General features: G+C 45.2%; 1 protein-coding gene across 1 annotated transcript; it reads right to left on the bottom strand.

The window, feature by feature from the left end:
• Positions 1-18447: 18447 nt before the first annotated feature.
• On the bottom strand, positions 18448-23192 carry etaa1b (ETAA1 activator of ATR kinase b). Its single transcript, XM_079169404.1, has 6 exons — positions 22906-23192; positions 22103-22231; positions 21920-21978; positions 21715-21824; positions 20194-21533; positions 18448-19406 (listed from the first exon to the last, which is right to left on the bottom strand). The coding sequence occupies exons 1-6, from the start codon at positions 23048-23050 to the stop codon at positions 19294-19296; spliced, it is 1896 nt and encodes a 631-aa protein (XP_079025530.1). The 5' UTR covers positions 23051-23192; the 3' UTR covers positions 18448-19293.
• Between the last annotated feature and the right edge of the window lie 630 nt (positions 23193-23822).

A 23822-nucleotide genomic window follows, 5' to 3' on the forward strand; every position in this document is an offset into this window, starting at 1 on the left:
CGCAAGCTGTCGGAAAAACCCTCGGTGGCCATAATGAGAACGAAGTGCAATGCAACACACTGCCGGCGCTATTGGAACCGGAGGCATGCTGGGCTTGCAGCAGACGGGGAGAAAGTTAATCACTGACTTAAGGGCTACTCTCAAGTTTTTTATCCTCTTTGAAAACGGAGGGAAACTTTGCTCCGGCTGGAAAAGACGAAATGATGAGATTTAATCTTTGCTCTGCTCTGTGACTGACAATTTAGCCTATTTGCCTAAAAAAAAAAGGGTTTAAGTTACAGTCATGAATACGGTTTAATGTCTGAGTGAGTTATGTTCTGTAGAGCAGATACATTTTGTTGCTCTATTAATAAAGAAACGTGAACTGAGTTTTACTTTTACACCAGTAATCATTGTGTGTAAATCTACAAGCTTATATTCTCTATTATTTATATAATATCCTGGTTATTTTAATGCTTCATTTGTCCCAAAAAGGGTTCAATGTTGTGTTTCCAGCACTTAAAGGGTGACGCAGCTTATGTATGACAATGCTGAGTTTCTACGGTTATAACAAAGCAATAAGATGTAGACTCGCTGTTTGCATGTTTAATATCATTTTACAACTGATGCACCATGAAAGCAGAAATCACACACAAGCTATTCCGCTCAGCTGTTAGTCAGTGTGATGAGATGACAGGCGAGTTTGATGCAGACTACTTTTTTTTTGCAGTGTGCCGTAATTGATGGTTGTTCTCCAATCGGGGCCCGTAAAGCTGTCATCATCGGCCCGGCGCTGCCAGAGGTCGCTCCCTCTGCACTACCTGTGGGTTTGTGTGCAAAACAAACGGCTCCTGCAGATAAAGGAGCGCTGTTTTAAAAAGCCGAGGGGGGAAGTCGATAGTGACACTCTGGGTTTGTGGAATGATGAGTGTACACGGTGTGTACACTTCACACGGCACCGATTACAGTCCGGAGATAAAGACGCTGTTTGGTTCCAGTGTGTGAGAAATGTTTCTGTACTCCGCCTCAATCACCTGCACGCCTTAATGCACTGTGTGCGTGCGTGTGTACTGCATTTCTGGGGCATATTAGTGTTTATGTGCTATATAAATTTAAATAAAAGCTAATACGGTGCATGCTTGTCTATGTGTGCTGTAACTGTGCACGTATGAGAGAGAAGGGCCCTGATGTCTGTGATGCACGAGGCTGAGGAGGAGCATCGGCCCAGGTGGCGGGCAGAGTACATAATGGAGTAGCCATGCTGAGGTGAATAATTCATATCTGGATGGGAGCTCGGATGAGGATATCCAACATTCTCATATATTAATTTATTGCATGGCAGATGAAGGCTAAAATATGCTGAGTGCTTTATTAGCTGCAGATCTATGTCACTAAAAGGCCTTTGTTTCCGTGAGGTTACAGGCGCCGGGTCTGTTTCTTCTTCTTCTTTGTCCTCCTGGATCAGAGCCACAATCACTTTATTTTGATCAGGTGTGAACGCTGAAGATTATTCATCATGTCATCGCCTTTCCATCTTCCTCTGAAACTAAAGAGAGGAATGAGAAAACGTCGCCTTCGTCCCTTTGATGACACACATAACTGTGTTAAGTGTGATGATTGTGTGTGTGATCTTTACTCTCACGTTCTAACAGTCCTCCCTCTGGATAACTCAGCTTTTATTATCATTGCACACCGTTCAGGAAACTGTTATGCAGATGTGAAAAATATGATAATGGCTCACATGTCGTTTGATTATTATATTTATTAACGGCTGGAGGTTTGGAGGATATTGGAGCTTTAATATGACATAAAGGTTAAAGAAATTAATCATATTTTGTAGGTTTTTTTTCTACAAAAGTCCAGCAACACGTGTTCATTTCTGCTCGTTTCATGAACACAGACTTTTCTAAATGAACTTCCGTCTTTACAGGAAACTCGGTCCGGATCGTTCTTTGGTTTAAAATAACTGAAGTTGCGTGACAGAAACACAAACGTTGACTTTTTGTTCCACACGGGGAACAAACAGCGGCCTCCTGGCTGAAGGATCTCTGCTTGTTGGACTAATCCGCCCGCCCGGTGTGTGATTTACGATCTTTACACTTCCGCTTTCATGATTACGTGAATAATATACGAAAATACCTTTGAGCTACAAGGCATTATTTTTCGTAGTTACAGCTACGAATGCTGGATGAGACCAGACTGCGTTCAGTTAGATTGCATCGTAGAGTCAAATTGGGCATTTGTGCACATCGGTAGTTTGAGCTAAGTGTTTGAAGTTTATGCAAATGAAGCTATCCAGCAAATGCTACAGATTTGTTTTGCTGTTAATTGAATTGAATCACTTAGAAACTAAATGTGGCACGCTGGCACGTAAAGCACATTTGGATGAAATAAACAAAATGTCCATCAGGCCGGCTCTGCTGTCCACAGTCACTCAGCTCCGCGGCGTTCTGATGTGAGTCACTGCTGTGATGTAGTAGCTTTGCTTTCTGAACGTAAGTAAATCCATACCGACCATCAAGCACTAAAAGTGCATTTTTACGTTTGATTCCCAACGTGTGTCCATCTCCGGCAAAATGCCCTCGGGAAAGACAAAAGCGTGACTTCTTGCTCTCCGCCGCTCTGACCTCTCCAGTTTAATGCGCTCGTGTCTATCAGACGGATATGTGAACAAGCAAATTCCTAATTACCCTCCGCGGAGTAAGGTGATCGAGTGCTCGAAGAAAAATCTCCTCCTTAAGACTCTTTATAGAGCCGTGTTATGTGCAAATCCATTGCTTTGGAATGGAGGAAAACAGCATTAGCCCAGAATGAGAAGGCATGAATATTGCATCAGAGCTTTGTTATGCTCGGGCTCACGTCCGTCTTAATGGTGCACTTTACCAACTAGCTTTATCCATTAAATGAGTGTGCTTAATGTGAGTGTGTGTGCATTAATGCTAGTGTGTGTGTGTGTGTGTGTGGGGGGGGGGGGGGGGGGCGACGGAGCCTTTATTTATGTGGATAAGTGATGTGTGCTCGGCTTCTCTCAGTCCTTCAACACATCGGTGAACTTTGCTCGTGTAAAACCGGATGCAAACTGTCCAAAAATGATCCGGGAGCAAATTGTTAAACCTTAAACAAACTTAAACAAACGCGCGGTGAGCTCGGCATCGACTGGACCTGTGAACGACCAGCGAGATGATTCCCAGCGCTTATCTCCCGAGATAACAACTATGGCTGCTTGTTTAACTCCTACAGTGACCTCTCCGCCGCTGCTGCTGTTCTTCTCTATTTTTCCTCTTCCTCTGTGATCAAGGTTGGGAAACTTGATCCCCCCCCCCCCCCCATGTGCTCTGTTTTCACCTGGTCGTCACGGTAACCCCAAAACACGGTTGAAAGGGGAGGGAGGGGGGGTGAATGAAATTCCTGTGTGTCATCAATCACCGGCCGACAAAGACGGGATTGTTGTGGTCTTCGGGTGACGCGTTGGGGAATGTGCTGGCTGAGGCCGAGGCTGAGGGGCCTCGTGAGGTCCGGACCGACCTGGATGTTCACGCTGCTCTCCTGACTCAGGGTCAGTTCAGAGAGAGACCGGACCTGCTGGTGTGAAAGACGAGGAAGAAGAGATGGAGTTCATTCATCTTGGCCTTTATTTAAGAAGTGATACACTGTCTAACAGTTGTGTAGCTGTCACTGTGCACGTATGCAGATGTTTGGCAACATACTTGAACATTAGGACGCTCCAACCCGGTCTCATGGGAAGGCGCATGGTTAGATATTATAAGGACATTTTTGTCACACATCCTAAATCCAGTCGTTAGCATGTTAGTATGCTAACGAGGCTATCGGGAAAGACCACGATCCCCCTCAGCATTCCCGCTCTGTAACACGGCAATCTGGTTCACGTTGGTGCAGCTCGCTGATCCGTCTCACAGGAGCAGAGAGCTGGTTCTGAGATCACAGGAAGACGTTCCTGAAATGTCGGTGGTGATGTATCTTATCAATGCAAACAGAGTTTAAAGTCTTCCGAAGTTAATTTGTCTTAATTCTATTCATTGTCCTCTTATGTTTATTCTTCTATATCCACAAAACTACTTCATTCACAGTGCAAAAGAGACAAAATTGTCTCTTTTGCCACGAAACATTCATATTCTGTGGGAAAATACTCCGTTATTAAAATATATATTTACGTGTGAATTAATTACATGAAGGTCACAGCTGTCATTTTAAAATGGTTACCTGTCATGCTGGCCAATAAATAATCATATTCATCTCTCGTACTTGAACACTTTTCTTCCGCTCTTTTTCTGTATTACCTGATGCATCTTATCATAGTATTAAATGTAGTTATCTGTTTGTGCAGGTATCAATGAGTGAGCTGGTATACGGTAACTTTGGAGCCAGGCTAGCTGTTTCCCCCTGCTCCCAGTCTCTATGCTAAGCTAAGCTAATCGCCTCCAGGCTCCATGAGATAGATATTTATCTTCCCGTCGAACTCTCGGCAGGAAATGTTCCTTTGAGTGAAACTTAGAGGAGGAAGAGACGAGACACACAGGTTGTTGTCACCTGTCACTCAGTGCTAATCAGTCGTTGCGCACAACCAGTTAAGCCGGGAAAATGTACACAAACACACACATGCAGCGCACACAGAAGAAGCTGCATCACTGCAAAACATGATATCCGTCAGCGGTCTTTGTCTTCCAATAACAGCGACCTTTCCTCTCACGGCGGCTTGTTTTTTCCAAAGTTCACTGTCAATTCAGCTCCGTTTCCTCTATTTCCTTCATAACGCCGCCACAAAGAATAGAGGTCAACACTCTGCACTGTTCTGCTGTTGTACCTGCTTCGCTGAACTTTGACACAAGTTCTGCAGGAGTACGCCGGCGTGAGTGCAACACAACACACACGCACACAAAGAAGCTTCTTATCCTGCTAAGACGTGGTGAGATCAAAGAACTGAATGGAAATCCTCCTCTCCTCTCCTCCCTCCTTCTGATTTACAGAAGCCAATATGTTCAGGCTTCCTTGTTTTCTCCAGCGGGACGTGAAGCCCCGACAGTAAATCTCTATCACCAATACTCCTCCATATGGCTGCATGAAAATTTCATTGTGGAGAGCCCGAGGCTGAAGGGGCTAGCTGGTGCAGGAAAAACAAGTGTGTGTGTGTGTGTGTGTGTGTGTGTGTGTGTGTGTGTAGTTCCTGAGATGCAGTGATTTGGGGTTGGTTGACATTTGTAGTGGTGCGGAGTTTGTTGTCACAAGGGTGCTGTTGGTGTTTCTGCATATATGTGTATAAAAACCAGGCCGGGAGATTTACGGTTTAGTGTGATGCCATTTATTACCTTGAAGGAAATTCAGTTTACTGCCACTGAATACAGCCCATCACACACAGTAAGTGCTTTTTAGGAGATGATATACTCGTTCATATGTTCCAGGCCGCAGGGCTGGACCGCGTGTCTGTATGTGCGACGCGTTCGATTGGTCGGTGGCTCTGTGAGACGACAGCTTTACTTCTAGCATCAGTTTAGGGCGTGTCGGCCGTGTCGGTTTCCACTTGTTGTGTGCATTGTGTCTTTTCAACATAAACTTTCAACGTAGGTTTGCTACATTTTTTAGGTTAATTTCCGCAACAAAACTACTTGGTTAGGTTTAGGGAAACTAAGTTGTTTCCTGTGAAAAACGGATGTTTATTTTGAGAAGACTGTGTTCATGTAACAAAAATGAATTGACACGTGTTTCTAACTTTCGTAGGAAAATGCACAAAACAAATGAGGAGTAACCTTTTGTAAGATTTCTTACGAACCGGGATGCGTTGCACACCAGACACTGAGAGCGGTCTCCTGGGTGAAAGTCCCGTGTTGGTTTGACCCGACCGTCCCACTCAGACCTTCTCACTCCCGACTCATCAAATACCGACGGTTGCTCAGTGGCGTTACGCGTCAAACTATGACGCTCGAGGTTCCCCTCTAGCGTCACTTTCCAGGCGTGTCACTAAAAAACTGCCTGTTTCATGCATAGTGTCTTTTCAAAATAAACGTCTGTCTTCACAGGAAGTTACGGCAACAAAACCGCATAGTTAGGTTTAGTAAAAGAGCGAGTTTGCCTTTAAATTTACTGACTTTAACTTCTTACTTTTGCACAGGACATGAACAGTTCGGTTCGTCTAGTGTCTGTTTGGGGAACCTAAAGACTTCTAGCTCACTAGATTATAATCGATGCACTTTATAACATTTACTCCACAAAACCACTCACATGATGTGTGGGAAGTTTCCTATCACTGTATTGTTATTTAAACTTAACTGGCCTGCGTTGAACTCCGTCCATCTGGTTTTTGCAAAGCAGAGTAAATCCTTTATCTGACTCATGCGGGTCTGCAGCAGCATCACCGGCAGCTTCTGAAGGAGGCCGCGCGAGTCAAAACACGTCGCCCCGCCATCACTCAAACCACGTTTGTTGGACAAAGCAGAATGGAGTAAAGAGCCGACGGTGAAAGGAGTTGATCTTCACTGTTCTTTGGGCTCGTGCGGCTGCAGGCAGAGCCTCGAGCCGTCACACTAGAGGTCACTGTTGTAGTTCCAGAGGAAACACAGGCAGCGGTGCTGGACGGAGGCTGTCGAGCTTAGATTCACTTCTTACTGCTAAATTGGTTCAGTTTATGAATTGCACGCCACAGGTGTATCAGATAGATGTTGTTCATGTGATGGAACTCTTTTGTGATTTAAAAAAAAATGACGACAAGCTATTTTACTGCTGAGAAAAACCCGCCGTCAGGTTTTACTGTCTTCATTTGTGTCCCAACAAATATCTGATGTACTGCTTTTCTACAAATTCTTATTTTATTTCCATTTTCCCTAAAACTTGTGCTCCCGCATTGTGTCGTCACTCTCCAGAGAGGCGGAGAGGAAGGTCTTTAATATTTCAAATGAATATGGAGTAAATGTGATGCATTACGTGGCCTCATAAATATACAATACGCTGCTCTAATATGTCCTCTCTCCACCACAGTGTGTGTGTGTGTGTTTATGGGAGTGTGTGCACGCGGGTCTTGTGTGCGTTTTTTGTTTTTCATTCTAAGTAGAATGTGTTGTTTTGGTTTGATGCCTTTTGATCGGCCGAAGTCATTCTCACTGCACAGAAATGTGATTCTTTCTCGTTTGCTGTCACATGTTTGCTGTCACACAGAAATCAGCTGCAGAGATAATTCATTATTCACACATCACACACCTTGGAGTTGTGACTGTTTTCTGCTGTGAACTACATCACCTGTGATTAATCATTCATGGGCTCCATCTGTGTGTCCTGGACGTTTCAGACTCCGGGGCGCTATAAGACGGCGGGGGAAACGGGGACTGAGGGACGCACTTCTCATGTCCACGAATGAGGGACTTACAGGGTGGACACGACAGAGCAGTGCCTTAAAAAAACCCTCACGAGAGACATTGTTGACTTTATTGCACTCACTAGAGTCACTGTGGATACAGACAAACAGATTTTATTAAGAATTTCTGAAAATTTGGAAGCTGGTTTGAGTCTATTTAAATTAAAGGCGACGTTCCACGATGGCTGTTATTTCATAATGTTCAGTAGAAGCCGGATTATCGAGGCGAGCTGCGGAATCAGTTCAGGTTTTATGAGGACGATCCTTCAGCAGCAGACCACCAGAGCCCCCCCGTCATTGTTTTTATTTGTTTCGGTTCCACATCCAGATCCTTGATTGTCGAGGAGATTTTTGGCACGAAACCAAATGCGTTCGGGTGGAAAATCCCGGAGGACCATTTGAGGAATTTATTAGATAAAAGTGATAATTCTTTGGTCTTTTTTTTTTCTTGCTTTGTGTTTTTGGCTGGAAGAATCCTCGACTTTGGTCGTTACGAAAATGCTGATTGAAAGAGGAATATGGGAAAAATCTGAGCACAGATCACATAAAAACACAGATGCACGACGTGCACACACACACTAACGCGCACAAAGCAGTTTGCGCACACAAACATAGTCACACACACACACACACACTGCAGTTCTGTGCTTGATTGTCTTACCATCAGTCATTCTACCAAGTGGTAATTGAAAACACATCTCCCCCGGCCCCTGGCACCCATTACAAATAAGACACACTGGGGCTTTCTCCACACAAAACAAAGCATAATAACAAATAGAGTCAGACCGACCGGCAGAGAAAGAGAGAAGCACGCTGTAGCTTTTGGCACAACATGAAGAGAACACACTCCCAGTGATTGGTGGAGGGCCAAATCCATTTTTCCAAAAAGGGGAAAAAAGAAGAAATATACGATTCCCTGACAAACAGACGCAGGACTTGTCCCGGGCCGATTCATAAATCGTCATATTCTGAGCTCAAGTTTTTTGGAAAGTCTATTAGTTCCGGATGTCTTCTTATCCTCGAGTTTCTCTGAAATCTTAAGACGCACTCAGGAAGTCAGACGGACACGGAGACGAGCAAAATGTAGAGAAGCAGCCGTAGATACACTTACTGTACATTTCAGCATAGACGCACCGCGAAGAGAAAAGCTCCGTCTCATTATTTCATTCTGTTATAATTCTGTTTCATTTAAAAAGAAAGAGAAAGGGAAGGACTCTGCAGCAGCATTTCTGTTTTTCATCCTGATTTGAATCAAGATGTTTCAGGATGTTATCAGTAAGTTAATAGATCTTGTGAAAAAAAATGAATAAAGCAAATTGATGCGCTGGAATCAAAACTGTTATGTCCCTGCACCGACAGATCCTAATTTATTTAAATTAAAAAAACTAGTTCTCAATATCGGACAATTTAGAAGAGCAGTCATTGTCAGATTCAAGATGGACGCGTCTTAAAAAGGATCAACATTGATGTTCACTGGTTGCAAAAAGCCAAGACGGCAACGTCCACAAACCAACGAGTGACGTCATCGTGACTCCGTCCACTTCTCTGAACACAGGCCGTGGTTCCGTCACAGGTTGCATGCTAGTCGCGGCTTCTTTCATGTTCAAACTTTCGTCAGTCCAGCGTTGACTCTCGCTTGAAGAAATCTATCAAATTTCCTCTGCAGCCATAAAAGGCTTTTATACAAGTTTCTTTTTTTATTTAGTTTTTTTCACACACATGCAGTGAAACTCCCCCGAGACCTGTAAAGCGACATTGTTGTGTTCGGTTGACACACTTCCTCTTTAATGACGGGACAAGATAGAGATTCATAAAAACTTTAATGACCTTTGTTGTTTGCTTGAAATACCTCCACTGTAAATCTGAAACACGCAGGGGGCAGGAATACATGGAGGCATCGCGTCTACACACACACACACACACACACACACACACACACACTGTAATGCACTCACTCATGCAGGCACACACAGACACACACACACACACACACACACACACACACACACACACAGAGGACAACAGGTCTTTAATGCCTTTCACATGTAAAAGCATATTAAGATGCATCGCATTTGTGGTGACCTGGAGGAACGAGAGCGAACAACTAGACGCTTAATTGGCAGCTGAGAACGAAAACACCTGCGAACAGCCCGCGTCTTGTCCATGTGGTCGGACCGCATTCTCCACACACACACACACACACACACACACACACACACACACACACACACACACACACACATGCCATTCAAAACAAAGGCTGATCAGTGAGGCAGAAGAAAAGTGAGGGGGGGTTGGGGTGGAGGAAAAAAGGCGAGGCTGACAAGCAATGATTGATGTTCGCCCATCACGCCAGGCCTGACACTCATCCCTCTCTCCCTCCCTCCCTCCATTTGCAACAAAGTCACCAGTGTGTGTGTGTGTGTGTGTGTGTGTGTGTGTGGACGTGTGTTCCAGACTGAAACTCATTCAATCAATAAAGTGAGGCTCTCTGAATCACGGGGGCAATAGCCAGATCGCTGACTAGACAGAAGAAGCAGCGTAGGAGAGCACATTTCACATGTAGATTAAAAACCCGGCCTGGTAACCTTTAGTGTGTGGGCGGGCGGGTGGCGGTGTGTGTGTGTGTGTGTGTGTGTGTGTGTGTGTGGGGGGGGGGTTAGCAAACAGGCCTTATATGTCAAGGTGGCATGTGTGACATGTTTCAACACTATTGATAGACAAAACCAACGTCGGGGTGACTTGGTCACATGTTGTGTGTCCAATGTGTCTCAGACGTGTGTAACACGACAATCTGATCTCTTTAACTCATGAGATACACGTTCAAACAAGTGTACTTCTCTCTGTTTCCCATCTATACATAATGATGCAGCATATTCACTTCATGAAAGCCTTTGATTCTAATAACCTAAACGTTCAGTCTGCAGCAACACACAATACACACTCAACACACTCCCACAACCGAGATTTCATGGACGCAAACCTCGGCAACCAGGCTGTACACACTTTGCACACACATTGTTAACAACAAGAACACTCTCACAACCATAGACGATAAGAAGTGGACGTAGTCGTCGTGACGTCACCCTTTGGTTTGTGGACTCACGTCGTGCAGCCTCGAGTTCGCCATCTTGGCTTTTTTGCATCCGATGAACAGGAAGTGACCATATATGGACTGAGGAGGAGTGACGTAGAGACGCTGTGTACGTCTCTGGTAGAGACCTGTCAATCACTGTGTAGCCCCGCCCCTAAAGCATCCCCTGCTTTATGGTCTGTGTGACTCTAAATGGACCATCATTTACTAAATGAACATCATGCTGTATTGAAGAAGACTTGAAACTAGAGATTGAGACCATAAACTCATGTTTACAATGTTTACTGAGGTAATAAATCAAGAGAGAAGTAGAGTCATTTTCTCATAGAGTGACTATTTCACAAACTGCAGTGAGACTGTGTTGTACTACAGTATTAATATTGTATTTTCCCTCCCAGTTAAGTGAAAAGAATCACTCTTTATGCATGAAAGGAAACGGCTCATGTGGAACGATAAATTCCCTCAGATATAAAGTGTGACTCTCTCTCTGCACATTCAACACCAGCCTCCACTGCGGGTGTTGGATATCAGCTGCAGGGTTGAACTCTCCCTGTGGGCTCAGATGTCTCCCCTGTTGCCCAACGTTCTCTTTACATCCTGCAAAAAACTTGGCGACTGACTTGCCCGCCAAAAAAAAAAAACGGGACTGTTTCCTTAAACGTGCGGTGGAATTCCCTCGCTGCCCTGAAACGCTGCTTCACCGGCGAAGACTTTACAAAAAAAGAACAAAACACAAATCTGCGTCTTCGCTCTCAGCGGAGGAAACACGGAGCGAAGCCTTGATGGAAATGTTTCATTTCTTTTCCTTCCCAACAGGTGCTAAACGAGCTGCACGGATCTCTCGATTTGCATCTTTAGTTGCTTTGTTGATCCGGTAACACATATTTGCATTTGGAAACAGCTCCAGTAATTTGACTGGGGACTCCCAATTTTCCTTTGAGGAGAAGACGGCGCTGCAAACATTTGCTTTGCTGCTGCGCGCTGCCATTCGTCTTCCTCCGCTTCTCCACTTGGCATACATCGTGTTTGTGAGTGTAGAGGCAGGAAAAAAAAAAAAAAGGTGTATATTAGTGAACATAACAAAGAATTATGGTCGTACAGCTGTGTGAGAGAGTGTTGATCTTTTGTCCATATGAGCCTCTTTGCACCTCTTCTATCCGTCATACTTTATCAGAGCCAGGAAATGGAAGTAATGAGCAGACGGCGCTGAGCTCTGGACCGGGACCAGCCTCTGGCTCCAAGCAGAGGTTTGTTCTTTGTGTTTCAGCTCTGTTCTCTAGAATTACATTCCCATACAGCCAGACTGCTTTGTGATCGACTTAATGAGGGAAACATATTTTGCGATAGCATCGAGTACTTTGTACTTTGGTCACCTGAAGATAAAGTATTTTGTGTTCATTTTATACCAAACCGTGATGTGTTTCACTGAAGTTAAACAAGTATTTTTGTGGTGTTTCTAATTTTGTTTCGGTTTAAATCCGACATCCGGGAGAAATACGTCTCCCTTGAACAGTAAGCACAGGTCAGTTGTATGACGTGTGTGTGTGTGTAGTTCTACACTCATGACTTAATCTAAAAAGATGAGAAATAGATCTCAACTCACCCTTAAAGATCCACCTGACGGGTTACAGGTTCAGGCTGAACTTTATGTGTTTATCCACGTAGTCATAAACCAGGACGATGTGGGTGGACGGGTCAAACAAGACGTGTGACACGAGGAGGAAAGTTTAGATGTTTTTGTCGGGTAACTTGTGTTCTTCAGTGACGACACTTCTGTAGTTATTTTAACCCAAACGACGCTCTTTTCCTAAACCTAACTAACTCGTTTTTGTTGCCTAAACCCAACTGATGTTTCCTGTAAAGATGGAACTTTATTTTGAAATATTCTCTTCAATGTTAAAGCTCAATGTAATCTTCTCTGTTGAAGAGATGCTCCTCTACAACAGACAGCGCTTCAGTACGAGCAGGTCGTCTGCTGTTTGAGACACATTTGTATCTTTCTTTGTGAAGAATCTCCCGGCATTCAGGAAACGATGCACGAGGCCACAAACATAACTGTATTTTGAAAGCGTGGGTAGCAACAAGGTAGCATGACTAAACAGAAAAAGCTCCATAAATAGAAAATCAGAACAGTAACAACTTGCAGATCCTGATATTCATCGCCTCTCGCTGCTCCAGTCTGAAATGAGAGCCAGATGATCCGACGGTGCAAAGACAGAAACATCAGTCCAGCTACTCGCCACCATCAGCATGCAGGCACAAGCAGCACTCTGAGAAGGCCACAATGACCTGTGTGTGTGTGTGTGTGTGTGTGTGTGTGTGTGTGTGTGTGTGTGTGGTGGTTGTGCAGCACTGGGGGAACCCCTGAGACCTCCACCCCACAGGAGATGGTCAGCTGGCAGGTGATTGTGTATTCTGTCTCCGGCTGATCTGCTTTGCACATTGTGAAGGGAACCCCTCGGCCTCAACAGTCCTGCTTCCATTTTTCACAGTGCGTGTGTGTGTGTGTGTGTGTGTGTGTGTGTGTGTGTGTGTGTGTGTTAGTCCGGCAGCTGGAGTTCCACTCAGCTGGCCTCTCTTTATTCAGTCCTGCTTCACAAAAAAAAAAATGAACTGCGTCTGTGCACAGCGGGGGCCATTTTAACTGGAGAGCACACGACTCCCAGAAGCTAGCACCACTTAACATGTTTTAGCGCCCCTGCTAACACATTGTTACCGTAAAACAAAGCAACAGCTGACCTTTGTAATTACCTCCGAGTCTCTGGGAAGATGAGCCGACGTTTACGCGGAAGATATAAAAATAATCTGCTTCCTACCCAAACTTTTTAGCAATCGTCCGATAACAAAGAGCGTATTAGAGCGCTAATAGCTAGCCTCCCTGCATCTGCTGCTCCTTTTTTTTTTGTCCTCAGGGGAAGATTTGGCACCTCACTGTAAAACCCGGCAACAAAATTACCTCAGCCTAAACCTGTCAACAGACCATTACAGCCCACGCTGACTATTACAGGCTGGGGGGGGAGAGGGAGAAAAGGGCCAAAGCCATTGTAGCGCAAAGGTGTTGGCAGATATAGGCCGGAGGAATGTGGCAACAGGGATATTTGTTGGCCGTGTGCGAGAGAGAGTCTCGTTTCTCAAAACACGGCCGAGTCTGCAGACTCTTATCAGCACGCTCAATAAAGCGTGGAGATGCCGGGATATCAATACGGGATCGGGTCCGATGGAGAAGATAAAAGGAGGAAAAAAAAATAAGAGAAGAAGTGATAATCCCGGGCTGAACGGTGAACAAGACGTGGGATTGTGGAGAGCGGAGCTGATTGCGTTCAGCGGGCTAATAAATCCTTCTGTTGCTCCTTCATTCCAGAGCAGTGATTTAGATTATAATAACAAGACACCTCCTCGCTCCTTATCACTCCTCCGTCTGGGTGACGCTGACCTGTTCGTGACTTATTTTCCTAGAAAAGTATAATTATCAACGAGTTGTAAATTACTTGGATTAGAGTTCGTGTCTGCCTCAGGTGGGGAAATACTAAATAAAAAAACACTTTCAGACTTGCAAAATTGGAGATGTGGTGTTTTTTGTGTGTTTTTTTTACACTAACAGCAATAAGCTTCCAGTGTTAATGCTGTACATCGTCACCACTCTGCCCATCATGTTTAGAGACAGAGAACGTGTCGATTAGTAACCGTTAAAACAACGTGAACGCAGCTTTAAAGTGATTTAGATTGTTTGACGTAAACCACTTCAGTGTGTTACTGCAGTAGACGGAGCAATGTGCTGCTGTGGAAAAGAATCAATATCAGTTTAAGGCAACGCGGTATTTAGAATATAGACGGATGTTTCTGACGGGGAACTGAAGCCGTCGTCTCTCTTCAAAGGCACAAAACTGCTTCGACTGAAACAGTAATTTAACCTCAGAGCAGCGGAGCAGCTGCTGGTTGTGTTGTTGTGACTTTGGTGAATCTGAACTAAAGCTTGGGTTGTACATATATTTACCTTTTTCTGCCTTTATAAAAGAAAGTAGTCAAGTATTACATGCATTATAAAGAAGGTCAATTATCCTGTAAACAGGTTTAATTTGGCTGCAAAATATTTACTCGAATGTATATTTTAAGTTTCTGAAGCATCTTAAAAAAGGAAGTGACCGTCTTTGTGCAATCCTCAGACATTTTAACAGTTATTAATCATCATAACGTCCCAAAAGCTGTGTTTGCACATGCAGTATGGGCCAAGTTACACTAAACTAAACTTAACCCTTTAGAACACCAAAGTCACAATAACACCAACAAACTACCCGGTCGAAATTACTGTTTTTGTGAATAAGCTCTGGCAGCGGTAGACCAGCAACACACTTAAGCCTTGCCCCATCATGCTCATGGGCTTTTCATCACTGTCTCAACTCCCCCCCCCCCCCCCCCCCCCCCCCTTTAGTGGGGAGGGACGTCATACCTGGGGGCCCATGAATGGAGCCCTCAGGTAAAGCGCTGTTGAAACAAATCTAAAGCTGCCTAATGACACGCACCGTGAAACCCTTCACAGGTCATTTACGCTGCTGACAGGCTGCTGCCACAGCGCTGCACACCGCCTCCTCTATGTGTGTGTGTGTGTGTGTGTGTGTGTGTGTGTGTGTGTGTGAGAGAGACACGGACAAAGATACACAAACAGAGAGAAGAAGAAGAAAAAGAATCTCATGTATGTGTGATATGCATTAGTCCTACACAGGGAGGCACTAACAGTGTTTTAGCCTTTTGTGCAGCTCGGCTTCACAGCATCGGGGGAGCGATTAGCGACGCCGTCTCTGATTGGCTGCTCGCGGGTTAAGGAGGCGACGGCTACCTCGGGTCTTATTTCTAAAGACGGTGAATGTTGTGTTTGCTGGTCTTGGAGTCTGTTTTGCGGAACAGTGGATGCCCTCTGAAGAAGCATCTGTGATGGAGCACACTGGTGCTACTTCCAGGTCTCATTACTCACTTTCTGCAAACTTTCAACTCCAGACTGGGATGAGAGGAGAAGGCAGGAAGTGAACACGAGAGTAAAACTGCATCACCCGTAGACTCAAACGGGGCGCTTCAGTTCTTTTCACAATGCTTATCCCTGTTTAGTGACACAGGATGTTTAAAGGAAACTGATGTGGACTTGCCTGCGTGTGCAGGTGGTGGATCATCACACTGACCTACATCTTTTAGCTTCATGCAGGCCGATGTAGATCATTGTTTGTCTGCGCTCAGTAACTACTGACTTCTATTTCTTTGCACAGTTACTTTATTTCCCTGTTCGTGTGAGTCAAATCAGTCTCTATGTATTCGATTCTAAGTACGATTTAACTCACTTTTAACTAAACTAGCTTACAGCTTAGTGTTACGTTAACTTAACATAAGTAATTTGTACCGACTCGATCTTAACAAAGCAAGCGTCGCTCCGCCCGTCTGCTCTCCTACCGGAGCAGTGATCTGTAATAACCAACAGACAGAAGCAGCTCTGCATTCAACCCGACTGGTCAACGTCGATGTTTTTATTACGTACGTCAGCCCTTCTGTAGTTATTTTATCGATATATATTATTATATATTTTAGACTATCGTTCCCTGAACCTAACTTAAGTCGTGTTGTTGACTAAACCAAAGTGAGTTTACTGTGAAGACGGAAGTTTATTTTGAAAAGCCTGAGTGCTAAATATGTAATAAGGACTAACGCGTCTCATGAAGCTTGAACTACTCTGTTGCATTATGTCGTCTTTGTAGCGAGTGTTTATTTTACAGAAAGCAATAAATTGCAGTAAAAAGGTTTTTCCCACAATAATCTCAGGACACACGTCAGTGTGTTTATTGACTGCTTCTCTCTTGCGTAATTCATAAATAGCACAGTTTTTAACAAACTTTCCCTCATATATCAGATAACACACATCTGTCCATCAAACACTCTCCTTTTCCCCTAATTGTTACCACACCATCCCAACTCCAATTAATGTCTCCACACATCAGTTTCAAGCTGCAAATCCCCCCCCCCCCCCCCCCGTCCAGAAAAAAAGAAAACATTCACATAAGAATAGACAGTTTAAACAGGTGCCATGGTAACATAATCGCCACTGCGGCAATTACTGCCGTACGCCTGACTAACAGCCATAAATCATTCCCTCTCTACAAAGAGGACTTTGTGGCGCTCCACTCCCGTCCAATAATCAGAAATTGCTCCGTGTGCGGCGTAACGAGCGGGCGCTGAAACGACCCTTTCTTCTGTTTCGGGGGGCGGACGATATTTTTCCCGCTCTCTCTCTGTGGCGACGTTACAAGGGCATCCTTCAGCGAGCGGGATATTGTACCTGCTTCGACACCTGTTGGCTTTAGCCGATGGGTTTCATCAGATAGTTGAAATAAATACTAGTCATCATCATAACCGTAATCATAGTCGTAAAAAAAGGAAAGAAAACAGGGGCCTTTTATGCTGTTGCCAAATTGCCCCTGCCGTCTGATTTACAGTGGGAGGAGGGGCCTTTCTTTACGTGCTCGGAATGGGATAAAGACTCAAATATACACACCTGCAGACCACCCGTCACACACACACACACACACACACACACACACACACACACACACACACACACACACACACACACACACACACACACACACACACACACACACACACACCTGGGAACTCGCAGGCCACGTAATGGCTGAGGATGGGCCTGAGGAATTCTCCCGGGATCACAAAGAGGAACGTTGTTCTGCTCACACGGTCCATCCAGCAGGTGAGCGGAGCGATAAGAGGCCAGAAGGACAAATTAGCCCTCATATTAAAATAATCCCTCACGTCTAATAACAATAATACGCTCCACCACCGAGGCTGTTGCACGCTCACAATGGTCTTCCTTTTACAGGCGGAGACTTGTTGAAAACAGATTTGAGGCGCTCGCAAAATAGGACTCCGTCATATCGGCTCGAACCTGTCAGCGGTCCCGCAATACGTGCAGGTTCAGAGTAATGGATGCCAATAACTGCAGTGTGTGTGTGTGTGTGTGTGTGTGTGTGTGTGTGTGTGTGTGTCAGAATCCTCAGCAGCTGTTTGATTCAAACGTAGAGCCAATGGGGCAGCAAGAAGACATCTACACTGTGTCTTTAAAGGAGCACTGTAGTGATGAGGACTACTCGAGCCTGTGAAAACAGCTGCACAATGTTCCTCTGTGTGTTTGTTCTAAGCTTAATCTAGAGACTCATTCTAACAGAACGTTACACAGCGCTTAAGAGTTCTGCAGGAATCACATATTTCTGGAGGCCAACCAGGAAGTTAACGTCTCCCTGGTTCCCCTCGACAACAAGCCAATGAGATCGTTCCTTTGGATTTACAGAAAATAATCTCTGTGGCAAACAAATGCTGTTTGACATCACCAGAGCTAAGATAAAGGAGGACTGGTGTTCGTAGTAATGAAGGAGCTGCAGGAATGAGTCCGCAGGTCTGCACTTCCTGTTGCCTCGTCTCTAATTCAGTTTATTTTTGATTATTTTTTGGTTAATGTCTGAAAAGAGATTTGAACATTTTAGTTCTATGATATAATGCTCATGTTCAGTGTGCGCACCGTGTTGTGGCCGGTTGATTGATCGGTAAAGTGCCAGTATAGAAATGACTTATGGTTCTTGCCTCCGGTTGTGCCGATGCTTCATGTGTTAAAGCTGCATTCTCTCTAGTGTCCACCAGGGGGCGACTCCTCTGGTTGTATAGAAGTCTATGAGAAAATGACTCTACTTCTCTCTTGATTTATTACCTCAGTAAACATTGTAAACATGAGTTTATGGTCTCAATCTCTAGTTTCAAGTCTCCTTCAATACAGCATGATGTTCATTTAGTAAATGATGGTCCATTTAGAGTCAAACAGACCATAAAGCAGGGGATGCTTATACAGCCTGTGGTTCTTTTGTGCAGAAACAAAGACTAAACCATGTGGTGAGTTATAAAAAAACAGCATGTCAGCACATTTTAAGTTGCGTTTTTAATGAAACTTGAAGCTGCGTCCACACCAGGTACGTTTGTAGCAGTTTATTCAGTCTCAGACGTTCATTCCTTCTGCTTTAGGTTTGCATCCTGACCGACGAATGAGGAGAAGTTTATAGTCCATCATGGGCAGTAACAGGGAACGCAGTCAGAGATACTCAGACGTAGACCTCAGGTTTACCCTCACGACACAGCTGATCTGAACTTCTAGGACTCCTCAGCTGCAGAGCGTGAAGATAGAAATAACCCGTGAGAGTCGTAACACGTCTTTAGAACCTTCATTCTGACCTGTGCACAACTGGAAGCATGAACGATGTGACGCGCACAAACAAAACAGAGAAAAAACATCCATTCAATCTGTAGTTTGGCCCCAAAAGAAAAAGTTTATTGTGTTTCAATACTCTCTTAATTTACTTTAGCTATAACTAAGTACTAAATATGTTTGAAGTACACATCAGTGGAGGTTGCAGGCACATAATGTGTTTTGTCAAAAACATACAGCAGGAACACAGATGGAACTATTTACTACTTTTTAAACAAAATATGTGCAGAGAGATGAAACGATGCTGAAAAACAGAAAAATGTTTTTCAGCATTTAGAATTATTTCAAACTCGGTGGATACTAAAAAAACTAAACTCTCTCTTTTAACGTCATCCAGCACCGGATCGGAGACGTTTGTGCGTAAAACTCAGAAATAAAACGTGTTGCAGCTAAAATGTGTTGTAGCTCCTCCCACAGACGTCTCTCCGTCGTGCATCTGTAACACTGAACTATTGACCACAGTGATCGGTAACCTGATGATGAGGAGGAGGAGGAGGAGGAGGAGGAGGAGGAAGAAGGTTTTTAAAGGTGTATTTCAGCCGGGACGAGGCTCCTCTACGGTTTCGGGTTGTTCTGCATCCGCCGTCTCCTCCGGGCCAAAGCTTCCTGCTTCTTCCTCCCGATCTCGGCCGCTGTGCATTTTAACGGCATCTGGCTCGTGACAAAAACTAGAAAAACGGAGCGAAAGAGAAGTGAGAGAAACGACTGGAAACACTGATTACGAGTCACAACTCGTGAGTCGTTGCTATGACTTTGAACAACGGGGTCTTAATTTCATCACATAAACATTTCGTTACTATAACTGGAACCAGTGGAACCCATGGTGAAGCCCCCCCCCCCCTCCCCCTTTGCATGTCCAGAAGAAAATCAGTCTGCAATTGATTGGCAATGAAGCTTCCTGAGGTTTGGACTCTTGACAGCAGCTCAAATTAAACGGCGCTGTGTTTACTTGCTTTGGGGGGGGGGGGGGGGGGGGCTGAACCGCCAATGATTATAAGAACAACATGTGACATCTGTTTCACTTGAGTTTCTCAATATGAAGTCTTGTAGCAGAGTACCGGGGACAGTCGACGGGATAGAAATAATCTGCTAACATGCGTCGAGTTTGACGGCCGGGCGACACGTCGATAAAATATCGACATCGTGAAATGAGACCAGATGTCGTCTTAGATTTTGGACATCGTAATATGACGAATTGTTGTTTTTTTTTATTTGCCTTTAACCACTTCATCCTTATATCCACATCACTGATGAATAATCATCAAACATGTCATTGTGTAAATATTTTGTAAAAAGCACCGACGGTCAACCCTCGTCGAGGTATCGATATTGAGAGATTTCGAATATTGGACGTCAAACGTTTCATCAAACGCATCGACTTGTTTTCTAAAAACAGTGTGACCGACATCTTCTAAAACGTAAAGCTTTAACACAGCCGAGTGGCAAACATCGTACCTTTGTTGCCTATAACTGCTGAGTCGGACACGTTTCTCTTGAAGGCCGGTCGGTGGGACTCGGAGTTCACCGCATGTGGCTTCGTGTCCACATTAGCTTGGAAAGTTCCAGAGGATTCCCCGCGCTGGTTGAAGGAGCCCAGACCCGCGCGGCTCCCCGGGAGGCTCTGGGACATCCCCGGTTTGTTGTCGGCTCCCTTCATGGGGACGTTCCATCCTTGGTAGTTCCCGGTTTCACCGCTGCCGCTCCCCGGTAACGAGTGCGAGCGAACAAAAGAGCACGGCGACTGTCTGTTAGCGCCGCCGTTCACCAACCGGGGCGTGGCGATCGGCGGAGGTGCCGGGAGTTTTTGCGGTCCGTCCTGCTTTTCTCGGCAGCTGCTTGGATTCTGTCGCGGTGGCTGACTGTTGGAGATCCTCTCCACGCGGTCGCACACCTGATACAGCAGCGCGTCGTCCACCCCGTCGTCCCACAAGCTGTCAGAGAAATCCGCAGCTACACGAGTCGTCTGATGTTTAGCGATCTTGTCGGGAACCGGGATGGACGGAGTCTTTGTGGTGGCAGGTTTGTGGTCGGACGTCTTTGATTTAGGTTGCATAGCAGCGACGCCGGGCCTGGAAACCGCCGCGGTCTGGAAGTGAGGGTTGGGCTCCAACCTGAAAGTGCTTCGGTTGGAGGTCTTTGGCTTGGGACACAGCTCCAGGAGAGTGCTGCCGCTCGGCTTTGAGTGCGAGCTCGGAGGCTGATGTGCAGAGTTTGCAGAGGGCCGGCGAACGGAGGTGAACTGAGCGGCGTTTGTCTTAGCGTTCCACTGCGAGGTGCTTTCAGGGAGGGCGTCGTGTTGCTGGTCGAGATTGTGCGTCATCGCCAGCACAAGAGAGTCGTTTAGGAGGTCGTCGTTCTCCCAGTCGTCGTCGAAGTCGTCACAGCCATTCGCGCTAAAACCACAAGGTCCTTTTCCTTCGGCGGGGCCGGACTCGTCGGCCGACTTGAGCTCTGGCTGTCGTGGTTCAGTCGAGGCCGGGGTCACGCGTTGTCGTTTTATCTCCTGCGACCGGGCCGACGCCGAGGAGCTCTGGCTGAGCCGGCCGCTGACCCTCTGAGTGGAGCAGTCGAACAGGGCGTTAAGCTCCGCCTCCACCGGATCGGACGGGGGGGGACACTTCCGGTCCTCCACGTTGCTAGGGAAGCACGCATCTGTCGGTTTAGCTTCGGGAGTGTTCAAACACTCTTTGAGGTCATCGCTGACGGCGTTGAGCGGCTCCGAGGTCTCCTGGTCTTGCTGCATGTTCTCGTCAAACTGCCTCGCCAGTTTTAAGAGGTCATCCACGCTGCTCTGCCTGTAGAGGGAAAACTCATCAACAATACAGAAAAGAAAGCAGGAAAACTACTGCTGATAATTCAAAATAATTCACTGATGCGGGCAAAAAAATGAGCTATAATATTTGCATACAGTGTTTGTTGATGTCGGGAATAAAACCCTCGTCTGAGTATCTGGGTCAGTAAGTTGATCACACCCACCGAGAGGACTTCTTCCGAAATCTCGGCTTCGGGAAGTCCGGCGTACACGGGACGGCACTGTCGTCTATCCACTGCAGCAGAGGAGACTCCGCCCCCTTCCTCTTCACATCCTGTGTAAGACACGAGCAAAAAGATGAGCAATTTATTTCAAATAAAAGAGGTGAAGAAGCTTAATGAGAAAAAAAGAAAAGCAGAAATGACTGACCTTTGGAGCAATACGGTTGACGATATCTGATATTGCCACAACTCTGGTGTTCCTGAGCCCTGACCCCCGAAACACAAACAAATACATAAAAACAATGCATTTCCATGCATGTAGTTGTATCTATGCAACAGCCTCTTCCGCCTCACGTGCACGACGTCGTTCAGGGGTCTCTGTGTCGTTTACCTGCACCGGCTGAGGTGGGCGACGTGGGATCCCAGACGATGTCTTGTGTCGGTTCCACGTCACCTGGAGAGTCCCCGTTGTGGAAGCCGGCGTACCTGCTGCAGCCTCTGTGTTTAGGACTCCGCACATCTGTGCAGGGAAACAGACAGAAGGGTTGTTCAGCTGAATCCTCCACAGTCACATGTGCCGAAGCTTCTGGTAAACAGCAGAGTGTCGGCTTCTAACGGCAGCTCACTCAAAACTGAGGGTCACATTTAAGGAGGACTGGGCCGTAATTCAATCATATTGTGATGAAATCATATCAGGATGCACGATTACATCGCACACACTGACACATATTTATAATAGTCTAATCAAATTCAGTTAATCAAACTATATAATATAATATATATATAACTATATAATTGGACATATTTAAAATGTAAACTGTTGTGTTTATTTTGCACTAAAGTTCTTAATTAAAAGAGGAAATACTCAGCACTTTTCATTTGTCGAGTATTTAATTCATAAAGAATAATCATGTGGTGGTTTCATGTAGACTATTTATTTATTGAAAACATATCTATTAGAAAACATATCTATTAGAAAACATACTATAATGTGACATATATCGTTACAAATATATGAAATGACAGATGATTTTGGCCACATCTCCCACCCTGAATATAATGAATTAGCTAACAGTAATGCAGAAACACGTTTGATGTCCCGATGGCCGCGGGCCCTCCTCTAAGTGTGCGAACAGGGTTCCTGTCGGTTAACCGATCATCCCGGGGCGGCTGATCGATCTGATCGATCCTCACCTTTAAACATGGTCGACGCCGATGAGCCAGTCACGTGCTGCCCTGTGGTCCCGTCTCGTGTTGTTGTGATGTGGCTCAGTGTGGAGACGCTCCTCCACAGCTCAGTGAACTCCGGAGCAGCAACACGCGTCTTCGGCTCCGACATCGCTCACTGAACCGGAAGCGACGGATCGACCTCCGGTCCGCATCGTCGTGTTAACCGATTAATCACAAGCTCCGCCGCTGACACTTTATATTCACTGTTTTATTCTTGTTTTTCAGCAAACTCTTTAGCTGTGTTGTTTGTTTTTTCCGCCTATTCGCTCAGTCCGCCATGTTTGGCCGTGACGTCATCGAAGTACGGGTGCCGGGTAGGTTTTTTTTCTGTCGCAGTTCGACCGTTTGTAAACATGGCAGAGATACAACTGTGAGCTGCTTCAGGGTCAGCCTGTGTACGAACATGTGTCAGTATTACACGGTCAAGGTCTGGGGCTTAAAACTATGCGGTGGAACTTTTAATAATGTTTCTGAAACTGTATATACCCAGGGCTGTAGTTTTAGTTCATGAATGCATCATTGATTTTGCTCAGAAAAAAAGTTCTACATGAGAAAAGTGCTGGAAGTACATATTTATGTACAATTCTGAGGTACTACAATACTTCACTGGAGTCATTTAATTTCATGCTACTTCATTCCAGCTCACTACACTTCAGAGGGAAATACTGTAGGCTTACTTTTTAATCCACTACATTTATTTGGCTGCTATTACTTTGTAGATTTCATTTAAAATTAAAGTATTTTGAGCATATGAGCAGAATGGTGTATTGTCAACAGAGTATATTGAGTACACATTTTCTTTTAAATGAGCTCTACATAATAATACATACATGTAACTTAAATGCATTAGTATTTCACCTAATACATAATAGTGTAACCCT

The sequence above is a fragment of the Pholis gunnellus genome, assembly GCF_910591455.1.
Source record: "Pholis gunnellus genome assembly, chromosome: 11".
NCBI classification, from domain to species: domain Eukaryota; kingdom Metazoa; phylum Chordata; class Actinopteri; order Perciformes; family Pholidae; genus Pholis; species Pholis gunnellus.